Raw genomic sequence first — 14,044 nt, 5'->3', positions numbered from 1 at the left:
GAAAAATAAATCTCAATTTGGTCAGTATTGTCTTTTGGGCAAGCAAAGCCACTACTTTAAGCTGCGGGCAAGAAAGACAAGTCTGTCCACAAATTTGAGGTAGAACATGAACACAAACTGTATAGCAATAAAACTTTTATGACTGGCATTAATAATGCTTTTTTTTTTCTTTTTTTTGACCACATTTCATATTTATATCGAGGAAAAGTATATTGTGATAATTATCGTCTCAGCAGTTTGTTAATAACACAGAAGGGACATTAAGTTTATTAAAAAGCCACAACTCTCTGGTTCTGACATAATATGCCCCCTTTCATGTTGTCTGGTCATTCTGTTCATGTTCAATATCTATAAAGGTAATTTATGTGCAAGGATCATAGTCTGTAATGTATGAGAGGAAGGAAACTCTTTATTTGCCAAGTTCAATGGCAGCAGTACGTATGTATTTAGCACGTCTTTTATTTACTTCATATTAACTTGTTGTACAAAAAGACTACAGCTTTTATATAGTAGAATACAGCTTGTTCTTATCAGCTGGTTGGAGGAATCAGTTGTCTGCAGCTGTTAATATTTTATTGAAGTGGGTTTCATTGCTGGAACGAAGGCAGTGAACAGAGGGGGGAAAAAGACCATGGATCAGTCTGTCTGGCACAGGCGGTAATCTACCTCATAAAGCAGGTGCATATGAGTGGGCCACGTGCACGTCAAGACACCTCGTCCAGCCACGTGCACGTCAAGACTCACCTCGTCCAGCCACGTGCACGTCAAGACGCACCTCATCCAGCCACGTGCACGTCAAGACGCACCTCATCCAGCCACGTGCACGTCAAGACTCACCTCGTCCAGCCACGTGTACGTCAAGACACACCTCGTCCAGCCACGTGCACGTCAAGACGCACCTCGTCCAGCCACGTGCACGTCAAGACTCACCTCGTCCAGCCACGTGCACGTCAAGACGCACCTCGTCCAGCCACGTGCACGTCAAGACTCACCTCGTCCAGCCACGTGCACGTCAAGACGCACCTCGTCCAGCCACGTGCACGTCAAGACACACCTCGTCCAGCCACGTGCACGTCAAGACGCACCTCGTCCAGCCACGTGCACGTCAAGACTCACCTCATCCAGCCACGTGCACGTCAAGACGCACCTAGTCCAGCCATGTGCACGTCAAGACTCACCTCGTCCAGCCACGTGCACGTCAAGACGCACCTCGTCCAGCCACGTGCACGTCAAGACACACCTCGTCCAGCCCTCAGGCACCCGTGTCACAGTCCCTGCTCTCGCCTTTGAAATGGGAGAAATTACAAGGAAGTCCCAGATTACATAATGACTGGTTCCCACCGGCCCACGCCTCTCGTCAAGACCTATCATTTTCATTTTTCTGCCTTTTTGAGGCAGCTGGCGAGCGCGGCCGCCGTGCGGCACAGTCCCAGTTGCAGTCCCTACCAGTATCCTTTGGCAGCTATAGCTGTAGCCATGTTGGCTTGTTTTTGTCTGGCAGGAGAGAAGGGGGAAATCAGGTCTGTTCAGAGTCACTGCCAGGTTGCATCTGTGTCCGGAAATACAATCTCTTTCTATCCTTTATTCTCTCTCACTCACTCTTTTCTCTTTTTCTCTCCTGCTGTCTATCTATTGTTCTATCTCTTCTGCTGTCTCTCTTGTTCTCTCTATTTAGTTTTCTCTATCCCTCACCCTTTCTCTTTTTCTCTCTCTTCTACTGTGTCTATTCCTTGTTCTCTCTCCTCCACCCTCACTTTCTATGTGTCTCTCCCTTTGCATCTCGTTACCCTGGCCTCTCCCTTCCCCCTTTTATCTCTTTCCATCACCTTCTCTCCTCCTCCCTCTCTCTCTCTCGCTGTCACTCTCTCGCCTTTCCCGTCTTGTCTGAAATTAATTCCTTCTCTCTCCCTCTTGCCGTCCATGGGGTTAGGGTTAGGGTTACTGCTGGGGATATTGTCCTGCTCCACTGCCTCCACCAGGTGGGACATTAGGCATCATCCAGCAGCAGATGTATGGATGCAGCATGTGTGCTCCCAGGCGATAGCATTGTTGAAGTACTTGTGTGTGCCAAAAATGTTATGTGTGCAGCAGATATCCAATGCTGCCAAAGACATGGAAACAGGAGTATAGGCAAGGTAAATGCCTTAGTAGCAAAGTGCATAATTCTTTTTGGGATATTGATTGAATACATGTGTTTTAGTCGACAGCAAGAAAAGTTTGAGATGAGTTTGAGTCACGAGAAATGTTTGAGATTAGATCAAATGTTTGAGATTAGATGAGGAGATGTTTGATATAAAAATGTTGAGATTAGATGAGAAGATATTTTAAATGAGATGAGAAGATGTATGAGATGAGGTTTGAGATTAGATGAGATGAGAAGATATGAGGTGAGATGTTTGAGATGAGAAGATGTTTGAGATTAGATGAGAAGATATATGCGATGAGATGTTTCAGATGCTATGAGGAGATACATGAGATGAGGAGATGTTTGAGATGAGATGAGAAGATGTTTGAGATGAGAAGATGTAAGCAGACCAAATACAGGCTATGCTGTGTCAACCAGAAGTTAATGGAACTTTCTCACAATGAGGAGGCCAAATAGTTGAGTAATATGTTTTAGGTTATGAAAAGGTTATAAAACCTGAATGAACAAGTCCCGTCTAGTGGTATTTGTTTGTTGGGATGCCTGAAGCTCTTGGCCAACTTGCCTCAGGGCCCTCACGCTCTGTGGATACCTAATGTGGGCCACGCCAGCTTCCCTTGTGTTTCGGTGCATCTGTTCGTGCTAAAGAGTCTAGAGCACAAGAGTCCCATTGTGTTGAAAGCCAGGGTTTTTGTTTTCCTCACCCAGGTTTTTAACTCATGTTCATTCCACTGTGTTTCCTAGTATAGAAAAGAGCTGTAGGACTGACATGAAATAAACATCTGTCAGGGTAGACTGTGACTAAGCAGAGACAGTTTACAAACTGACAAACATGGGTTTGCAGTGTTGTGGGTTTTGAATCTGGCTTGTTGTGATCATTGTCTCGTGTCAATCTCTCTGTCACCCTCCCTTCCTTCCCCCCCCCCCCTCTCTCTCTCTCTCTCTCTCTCTCTCTCTCTCTCTCTCTCTCTCTCTCTCTCTCTCTCTCTCTCTCTCTGTAAGAAGGTGCACGTGCGCACACACTCACTCAGGTTATCCTGTGTCATTACATAAAGTCTTGCAACACTTTGGTGAAGCACCACCTGGCCCACGGAGCGACACTGAAAGAACTCCACAGATCAAAGCAGTGTGACACTCAAGTGTCCGTTTACGACAACTCAGCCCCTCTGACCTTCTTCCTGGGTTTGTCTTTCTCTGCTTACCCCTGCTGTCACGGTGGGGCAGTGGTTAGCATGGCTGCCGCACGGCGGGGAGGCCCCGGGTTTGAACCCTGGCAGGAGGCCTTTCTGTGTGGAATCGGCATGTTCTCCCCGTGTTCGTGGGTTTTTCTCCCACGCCTAAAATACTTGCATATTAGTAGGTACACACTCCTGCCACAGCTAAAATACTTGCATACTAGGTACACACTCCTGCCACAGCTCTTGACCAATTAAATTGGGTCCCGGGGCCCTCGACTACAGCTGACCACTGCTCCTAAATAGGCAGGATACATTCCTGGTATACCGGTATGTAAATGTACTTGGCAAATACAGAGTTTCCATTCCTTTTTCCCGTTCCTTTCATTAGTTCATCTGGAAGCGCAGATAGGAGGAATACCATTGCTGGCAGATGCCACTTTGTCTGTGGTAGAAGTCCTCTTTGCGTTCTGATGTTCTTGCTGCAGCTGTCACTGTATGGCCAATAATTCTTCTCAAACGCTGTGTTGTGGAACTGAACAGCCACAAAACACACAACTTGTTGTGTCTCAAATGTCTGGTTGGACCAGTCCTCGTGCTTTCTTTTTTTTTATCCACTTTTTCTCCCCATTTCTATTTTTCTCCCATCCCAATTTTGCATTATCCAATTCTTCCCTCCCCTGTCTTGAACGTTGCTAGACTATGCCTCCCACTGGTCGGCTGTAGTGAGGATAGAAGCCTTGCATCACGTGTCCCCTCCGGTACACGAGGAGGCAGCCTGTTGCATCTTTTCACCCCAGCAGCTCGAACTCTCAGTGGCGAGGAGTAACGCGTGGGAGGCTCACGCTGCCCCCGATACTTCCTGTTTCCGCCGGACCGGCGTCACCCAACCGACCTGTAGGAGTCGCTGTCCACAACGTCCAATCCCCACCCACCGGCTTTCCCACCCTCTAACACTGCCAATTGTGTTAGTATGAACGACCGGCCAGCCGGTAGCAATGGCGAGAGCTGGGCTCGATACCACCATCTCCTGTGTTAGTGGCGAGCACCTTGCCCACTGCGCCACTCAGCCGCCAGTCCTCGTGCTTTCTGAAGAGCAGGGCTGTCCTCAACCAAAGGAATTCTTTGGTGACTATTATGATCATTATTATTCGCAGGATTATTTCAGTTAATTCATTAGTTGGTTTAATCAACAAATCACATGACATTGGGTGACATTGGGTTTCTCACAAATGTTTATTCTGCAAATGAATCGCAAAGACTAAATCATATATTTTGATTATTGTGATGCCAGAGATCTGTGTATCGTTTTATTACTCATTCAGCAGGAAAAGGGAAACATTAATAAACGTTGAATTGACAGAACAATCTTCATGAACAGAACCGTCTTCATGGACAGAACCGTCTTCATGGACAGAACCGTCTTCATGGACAGAACAGTCTTCATGGACAGAACCATCTTCATGGACAGAACCGTCTTCATGGACAGAACCGTTTTTATGGTGTTAGATTAGGTGGTCTTCAGCCTCTAATCAACTCTTCGATCTGGCCTTCCGTGAAGTCTGCGTTGTGTTTGTTATCTGTCGATGGTTACCTTACTGGCTGTCACACCCTGTAGCAACCCATTGGTACATGTTACGATGGTGCCGCTTTGCTGGCATGATGTGGTGGAACTCAGTTTGCAGTGTAGAACGGAGAGATATACAGGAGACGGCGTAGTGGTGAATAATAAGGCTTTTTACTTCAAAACAACAAACACGACTGACAACAACGGTACAATAAAACAATGAACCAGCAAGTGTCTGCTGGCCCACAACACCTAATATACAAACACTAATTAGAGACAGAGGGTAATTACAAACAGGACACAGGTGTGGTAGACAGAAACAACAGAACACAGAGCACACTGGGAAAAACAATAACAATTGAACAACAAGACTAAAACATATTTACAAAACACAGACAGGGGAACACAAGTCTAACAAAGTGGAGACAACAACGACAACACAGACAATAAACATAATAAACATAAATGGCAGTAACTAATAGTAATCAGGTGAGTGAGCTGATGCCAGATCTGCATCAGCCCACCGGTTGGCAATGTTGTATTATGAAGGGGTGTATGGAAGGGGAGTTGAGACGGCCCGACACCTGATCTAGCCGAACCGGGAGGAGGGTTGCCGTCCGGTCCCACAGGACCGGAGGAAGCGTTACAGGTACATCCGTAATCAGAAGAATCAACACTGGAAACGTGGTCTTTCCTTGATGGTTATGTATATTTCATACACATAAGACTTGTACAAGATGGAACAAGTTGAAAGTCTTTGAAAGGTGAAGCAACTAAATGAATAATTCTATATCTCTTGATGGTTGCGGCCTAGATCCCTAACCGAAGCCTGTCCTGTTAGCCGAAGCTATCCGTCCCATTAGCCGAAGCTAGCTATGTCCTCGAGGCGTGCTCCTCCTCTGCTGTCTCGCTGTCAACGCTCGTCTGCTTGTCTGACTCGAACCCGGAAGAACCCACAGCTTAGTTTCTTCAAGTCTCTCTATCTCTCGCGATGTCGACCTCCCTCCGTCGTGTGACTATCTCGTTACTATAGCAACGGCTCTCTCTCTCTCTCTCCCAACCTGCACCCATCACTTCTAAGTGATGTCCAGACTATTCAAAGCTGTGGATGATGACCCTGAATGAGCTCTCCCATTTCTTATCTGCTCCCCAGTATCTTATCTCTCTCACAGGCCCCTGTCTGTGTCTCCCAGTCTCCCTGTCGGTCCTGCCTTACAGCCTGAGTGGAACAAACACACGTACATAGGAGATGTCTGTTCTCACTGTCTCTGTTCTCTGTCTGTCTCAGCGTTTATAGTTTAACAAGTATAAACTAATATCTATAGATATTTACATTATATACACATATGAAAAACAAGTGCTATCTTTCAATGGACAGAACCGTCTTCATGGACAGAACAGTCTTCATGGACAGAACAGTCTTCATGGACAGAACAGTTCATGGACAGAACAGTCTTCATGGACAGAACAGTCTTCATGGACAGAACAGTTCATGGACAGAACAGTCTTCATGGACAGAACCGTCTTCATGGACAGAACAGTCTTCATGGACAGAACCGTCTTCATGGACAGAACCGTCTTCATGGACAGAACAGTCTTCATGGACTGCCCTAAAGGCTCAGTTAGTCAACTGAAAGGCAACGCTACTGGAAAGAGAACAACACTGGAATGTTCCAAACTGTTCCTCTTGGGGGTGCGCTACAGTGCAGCAGCAACAAGAACATACTAAGATGCTGTAGAAGAGCGAGGCCTCACTATCTGATACCTTATTCATGGGGGGAGAGGTTAGTGCTGTAAGCTGTTGTTCAAATTGATGTTTCTAGCTATAGCAGTAAATGAGAGAGGGTGGGAGGGAAAAGACAGAGACTGAACTTTACTATCAGTGCGTTAGCATTAAAGCAGCACACGTGCCTCAACGAGCAGAGATGTGTCATTTGGCAGAGCACCATTGCACAACACATAAAGCCCAGATCCTTTCTCCTCATGTCATGGTCCATTGACGCTCAAATGAGGTGTGTGTCAAAATGTGATACCAGTAGCGACTTGCAGTAGCATCTTTTCACTGTCCTTTTTATAGAGTAGCCTACTATATCTATAAAAAGGCAAGCACTCATAAAGCCTTGTAAAATGTTATGGGTGTCATAGAATCTGTGACCTATGATTTTCCCTGTGTGCAAAGCCATAGATACATACATACAGAGCTCTTAATATTTGGCATGAGAAAAGATCAAGGTTTATGTGGCGGATACCAGGCTGAAGCAGGGTAATGGTGTCCTAATACAAAAACCTGAGACGAAGAGCCATGGGCAACGTCCAAAATTTGATTAGATTAGATTCAAATGTATTGTCATCGTACAGCACAAGTACAGTATAATGATAAATAAGTTGGCATCTAACCAGAGTGCAAGGTAACAGAAAGTGCATAACAATATACAGTGTAATAAGTGAGTACATTTAATATATACAACAAAGCTACTGAGTAAATATGCTAATCTGATGTATGTACAGTATTATTATGTACAGTGATAGTATAAATACACTGATAGTAAGGGATGGTCACTTTTGGGGGCGCCAGTTAAGAGGTTAACGAGGATGGCAGCAGCAATTTGGAAATTACTAAACCTAAAGCCTAAACCAAGCGCAGTATTTTCATGTGTCCAAACACATCTGACATAGAGAATTGCATGCTGTGTGCTACAATGCCCGCACCTGATTCTCAGCACATTGTCCAGAGTGCATGAAAAGATAACACTAAGCGGGTTGTATCCTAGGGTGACCAAACGTCCTCTTTTGCCCGGACATGTCCTCTTTTCACGCCCTGTCCGGGGCGTCCGGGGGGGGGTTTATAAATTCATGGAAATGTCCGGGGTTTCATTGTTTTTCAGTTTCACAGCCCTTTGAGAGCATCTGAAGGCTCGGGACTGCCTTCGGCCGTGATGTAAATCGGCCGATTTAGTTCTGATCGATTAGGAATGGGTCGCGCCGTGTTCAGGAAACAGGGCGCATAAAAGTATTCGATCATGTCATGTTGTGTCGGTTTGTTAAGTCGATTGCATTCTCACAGTGTACGAGTCGCTTCGGGTTCGGTTGGAAGTGCGCCGAGACCACCCTCTCTAGGCGGTCTCGGCCCGCTTGTTTTGTTCCGCAACAGAATGCGATTGCTGTGTTCACATATGCCCAAATTAACCGAAATATGGGGTAAACGCTCCAGGTTCCGGAACAACAGCTCCAAACGAGCTAGGTGTGAAAACACCCTAAGTATCTCGAGGCTGGGGCCAGCATGTCCTCTTTTTTGGAAATCAAAATATGGTCACCCTACTGTATCCCAACGCATATATATCGATTCATTCGAATGAATGATTTAGGACGACTTTGAAAAATTTTAATCGATTTAAAAAAATATATATATATTTAAGAGTCACCTTTTATTTTACAAAAAGTGATGTTTGGTGAAAGTTCAATTTGCACTTTATTTATCCCAATAGGGAAATTCATTCTTGTTTGATGATCAAGAGGCACCTTTTATTTGTTTTAAGTGAAGTATGGTGAAAAAGCTAGTTATTAATCCCAATAGGGACATTTATCTTTGTTTGATCAAGAGTAACCTTTTATATTTTATATATATATATATATATATATATATATATATATATATATATATATATATATATATATAATATATATATATATATATATTATATATATTATAAATAATTTTTTTAAGTGAAGATTGGTGAAAGTTAGGTTTGCACTTAAATCCCAATAGGGACATTCATCTTGTTTAAAAAAAAAAAATCTATTAAATCGTAAATCGGATTTAAAAAAATATAATCAGGGATTTTATTTTTAGGCCATATCGCCCAGCCCTATATATACATACAGTGTTAAATCAAAGCAAAGTGACAGACAAATGTTATATCGCTCTGAAAAATTTAAGGCATATTATCTCAATTATTTTTGTCCAATGACCCCAAACTAATGGTCTAAAAATAATTTACTGAAACAACTACAATTCTAAATAGCCTGCCAGTTCAGTAAGAAAATATCAAATACATTTGTTTGAGAAATCTGTGTATAATTCCACCTTGTGATTTATATTCCTGCTGTCTGCCATGTGTGTTCTGTACTGTAAACAAGCTAACGGGACAGATCTTGACTCGTATTCAGAGCTCTAGCTCTTTGAAGTTGAACCTCTAGAAGGAGAGTAGAGGCCCGTCGGCAAACTCCAGTGTCGCACACCCTCTCTTTAGTCGTCAGCGCTGTCCCCCCAAATTCCTGCCTGCTACATTCTGGACATTCTCACCCTGCTGAGGCAACCACTGCCTCACTGTCTAGATATTCTCTGCAGTGTGTTTTCTCAACTGGAACCCAAAACAAATCTGCTTACTTTTTAATTGATTGTCATGATTGTAAACCCAAATAACGGATTTCCTGATTAAAGAAAGCTGCTGAGAAAAAAATAAGATATTGGAACATACATACACAGTAGACACTGACAAAGTCATTACTCACGGAGATTGAGGTTGCCTATACCGTATGTCATTGAATAGCACTCTTCCTACTATACTATGTCTTTACTAATTACTACTATGCACTCAACACTGCAGCACCCAAGTTTCAGAACTGTTTGATGAACATTGTTACTCAGCTGTAAGAGTTGTACCCTTCCTGCTGACTTGTCGTACAGAACTTTTAAGTCGCTTTGGATAAAAGCGTCAGCTAAATGACTAAATGTAAATGTCTAGTGATGACGTCATCAAGAGACAAATCCTGGAGCTGCTCCATAGACGGTGAATAGGACAACTCCCAGGGCTCTATGTCTATGTTTATGTGGATTTTCACTGTGGTGCAACTGTGATGCAAATCAGATGTTTAGAGAGGTGGTGGTGCCCAGAGCTCTGCTGTTCAGGATGGCCGTCATCGCTGCCAGACACAGGCTTAATCACCAACAGTATAATGTCAGGGAATATTATAAAGGAGACCAGATTTACTAAATTACTTCCAGCCTTTTGTGAACACGTCTAAAAGAAGCAACAGTATGTATGTATGAGTGCGCTGGTAAATTTCATAAAACGACACTAGGTAGTTACACAGGTCCAACAAACCTGAACAGTATTGCCATAAAATACAACGTATATTGTTTCTTTACCTTTCTATGAACATCTACAAAAAAAAAACGCGCTGCAATCTGGTGAAAATGACGGCGCTATGAACATTATACAAAAGTAACTGTACTTACAGTACATTTCAATTTCATTCATGGTCTTTGCTGCCCTGTAAGGGGCGCCTGGTGGTACTACATCGAGATTTAACTCTGCCATTGGAAAGAGGAGATTTGGCCGGATCCATAGATGTATGACTTGGCCATAATAAGGTAATTTATAGGCCTATATTCTATATTCATATTTCAAATTGTCCGAATGGCAAAATTCAGTACTGTATCTACAAAACCCCCTGTAAATCATCTGCCCTTTATTAATTTGCTTAGATTTTGTGTACACTTGATCTCAAGAAGGTGCTGAATGAGCTCAGTTTTCACGTCTGGTCAATGTTAGCATGGTGTTATTCACCGTCAAAGATGGACAAATAAATACAAATAATAATTATTTATATTCTCCTTTGGTTCATTACAATTTACTCAAGCATAGTAACAGAGACAATATTTCTGACACTTGGAATACATTCCCTGAGGTCCATAGATGTCCCTAGATACCAAGAACATGCAAACGGACCCTGTAGAAGTGGAGCAATCTTCCATTTACTTGGGTATGTACTTTTAGGCACATTTTCTGAAAATATGGCTAGGGCTTAAGAGGTTAAGAGACTACGGTCTCATTTCTAGAGCATGAAATGTGAACGAGTCAAATGTAAAACAGCGCCCAAAGTTACCTTGCTTGAAGACATTTTGAATGTTGAAGAAAGAATGGAGGGTCACCATGTTTAAACACGGTGCAGTTACATCTCACGGCCACAGGGTGACAGTCTTCCATAGTGCAGTTGTTAAGTATTATGTGAGGATTAAAGCACTGTGTTCCTTCCCCAACATAGCTCAATGTTAGTGACTCAACGTTAGCGACCCTGAGAGAAAACACCAATTAACCCCGTCATCGAGCTGATTAATGGACATGCTGTATCAAAGTGTTGCTGAAGGTCCTGCTTACTGACTCATCACTTTGTATTCTGGGGACGCCAGTCAGCTTGTTGTTGTTGTTTGATGTGGTTCAACCTTTTGATGCTGATGAGAAGGGGGGGGGGGGGGGGGGGGGGGCGTGTGTTCCTGTGTGTGTGTTCCTGTGTGTGTGTCTGTATGTATGTCTGTATTTACAATGCATGTTTTTTTCTGTATATCTTTATATTGTGTCTGTGTGTGTGTAGTTGTAACTGCCATTGTTAATGCAGTCTCTCTCTCTCTCCCTCCCTCCCCCCAGGTGCGGGAGCTGCAGACTCGTCTCCAGACGTCCCAGGTGGGGGGTCCGTCCAGCCCAGGACGTCTGACAGCAGCTTCCCGTCCCATCAACCCCAGTACTGGAGAACTCAGTACTAGTAGCAGCAGTAATGATCAGCAGTAATGATATCCCTGTAGCCAAGGTACACACACACACACACACACACACACACACACACACACACACACACACACACACACACACACACACACACACACACACACATTTACACATGCACACATTTACACATGCACAAACATGTGCATCAGGCATAATGGGGTAATCACTCTCAATCATCTACCACTCATTAACATTGTGATAAATATAGTTTATAGCAACACATCAAGGCAGCTTTGGTGAAAAGACTCATGCAATGATTCACGGAGTTCCAATACTGGAGCACTAGCTACATATTGCATCACTATAAATTATTATTATTATGAACAGGTTTGTTCAGATTCTGAAGTGTTTGATGGATAGGGTCTTTCTCTCAGCTCAGTCGCTGCTGTGTTCCACGCTCGACACCCAGATCCTGCTGGTAGACACACAACTAATCAAGTCAAGTAATGGTTACTAGGTAGAATCTGTAATGCCATCAAACAGTGACCTCGGGGCAAAAGGGCCCTGCTTGGTATTGTACTTTGTTAGCATTTCTTTGTGTCCGATATGTGTGTTGGAGTTGAGTGGGTATAGGAGAGGGGTTGCTATTGCTAGCCACACCTCAGCCTCTGCCAGGAGAGGGCTGGGTAAATGCACAGTATAGCAAGTTACTATATAGCTAATGCTTTGCTATACATATTATATTATCGTATATATCATATATTATAGCTGCTATATAGTAATATATTACAATGTGAATTTCTCCAGACCTCTCTTGGCAGAGCCTGAGGTGTGGCCAGCAATAGCAACCCCTCCCCTGTCCCCAACACACACATCAGACTGAAACAAAACATTTAAACAAAGTACCAACAGGGTTCTAGAGGTTGCTGTTTGACGGCATTACAGATTATACCTTTAACATACTCCAAAGAGCATCCGGTCCAACACTCTTGACTGTCTTATTGCAGTGAATTTGCACATTTGTGTTTATATTTTGAAGTCAAACTATCGCTGAGTCTTTATTTTGTCCTAAAACTATTATCTGTCAAAGTACCAGAAAGTAGCCTCAGTGGCGGAGTGATACTTTGTACACAAGCTAGAGTAGGGAAGGCCTCCTCTCTTGTTTCATGGTGAGTGTGCCGTGGAGGGAAATGCTGTCAGGGCAACACAACACATAGTAGACATAGTAGTACGGTGCAAACATGTCACTCTGAGGGGGGCTTTACTGGAGACCAAGGTTAGGGAGGAGAGTGGTGAGCTGGGGGGGGGTTGCCTGGGCCGTGTGGGGGGAGAGGGGCAGCCGGTCCACGCAGCAGGGAATAGAAGAGGGACAATCTAGCCTCCACTAGCCCTACAGCAGCTAGCCTCCACCAGCCCTACAGCAGCTAGCCTCCACCAGCCCTACAGCAGCTAGTATACAATGAATGTCACATCTTAGCTGTACAACTATATAGGTTAAAGTAATGTCACATCTTAGCTGTACAACTATATAGGTTAAAGTAATGTCACATCTTAGCTGTACAACTATATAGTAGGGTGACCAAACGTCCTCTTTTGCCCGGACATGTCCTCTTTTCACGCCCTGTCCGGGGCGTCCGGGGGGGGGGGGGGGGTTTATAAATTCATCGAAATGTCCGGGGTTTCATTGTTTTTCAGTTTCAGTTTTTCACGGCCCTTTGCGAGCATCTGAAGGCTCGGGGCTGCATTTTTCGCAGAACATATAAATTAAAGCGCTATTCGTTGCCGTTCGAATGCCATCTGAATCGCCTAAATCCGTGCCTCGGTTCTCGAGTTACATGCCGATATGTCAGGCGTGCGACTTTTTACATGGCGCGCCAGATTATCCAACCGGACTCCCGGAGAAGCATGCAGCTGCAGAGCCGCAGAGCCAGCAGCGCTCTCTGGGCTGCGCGCTGACGGCCGCGCTGTGAGGCAATAGTATCCAGCTGCAGGACGACAGCACCAACACTTTCAGGACCGCAACACTTTAAGGACCCACACTTTAAGGACCCTCGCTTCCATTGGCTGATTTGGGTCACGTGACCGCCCCACCCAATGGCTGAATTGGAGTATTGCAATGCGGGATTGATTGATTGATTGATTGATTGATTGATTGAAAGCTTTATTAACAGATTGCAGAATGGGTATAGTACAGCTCAATACACACAATTGTTAAGGGGATGCAGACCAGAGAAAGACCTCAAAGCAGTACTGTTACATTTGTGACATACAGTAAATATATACAAGGGGGAGTGTAACTGAGGGGTACAATTCCCTGACTGTATTGATAAGTATGGTATCATTAAACCACTACCGCTTTATGTACTTTAACTACTGGCCATACAGTACACGATATCTAAATATGATGAACACTTTCCACAATGAAATCGGTTCCAGTCAAAGGTAATAATCAAATATTTAATGGAGCAAAAGGTACATAGAATATTTATCTTACATTTATCATTTGAATGCACTTGTAAGGCAAATGAGTACTCGTAGGCAAATCAACACTGAATGTCCAATCTCTGGTTACGCAGGAAGCAAGTATACAACCTGGCTCTTAGGGAATTATATCTATGGTACACTTAATGATATAGCGGGATATTCTGGAGGG

General features: G+C 44.0%; 1 protein-coding gene across 1 annotated transcript in view; it reads left to right on the top strand.

Moving 5' to 3' along the window:
• Positions 1–14,044, top strand: part of mcc (MCC regulator of WNT signaling pathway) — a 311,681-nt gene that overhangs the window by 212,015 nt on the left and 85,622 nt on the right. The window contains 2 exon segments of the mRNA XM_084325292.1: positions 11,314–11,445; positions 11,447–11,473. Coding sequence (XP_084181418.1) covers positions 11,314–11,445; positions 11,447–11,473 — 159 coding nt within the window.

The sequence above is a fragment of the Notolepis coatsorum genome, assembly GCF_963971535.1.
Source record: "Notolepis coatsorum genome assembly, chromosome: 11".
Classification (NCBI taxonomy): Eukaryota; Metazoa; Chordata; class Actinopteri; order Aulopiformes; family Paralepididae; genus Notolepis; species Notolepis coatsorum.
This window is presented reverse-complemented; position numbering and strand designations above follow the sequence as displayed.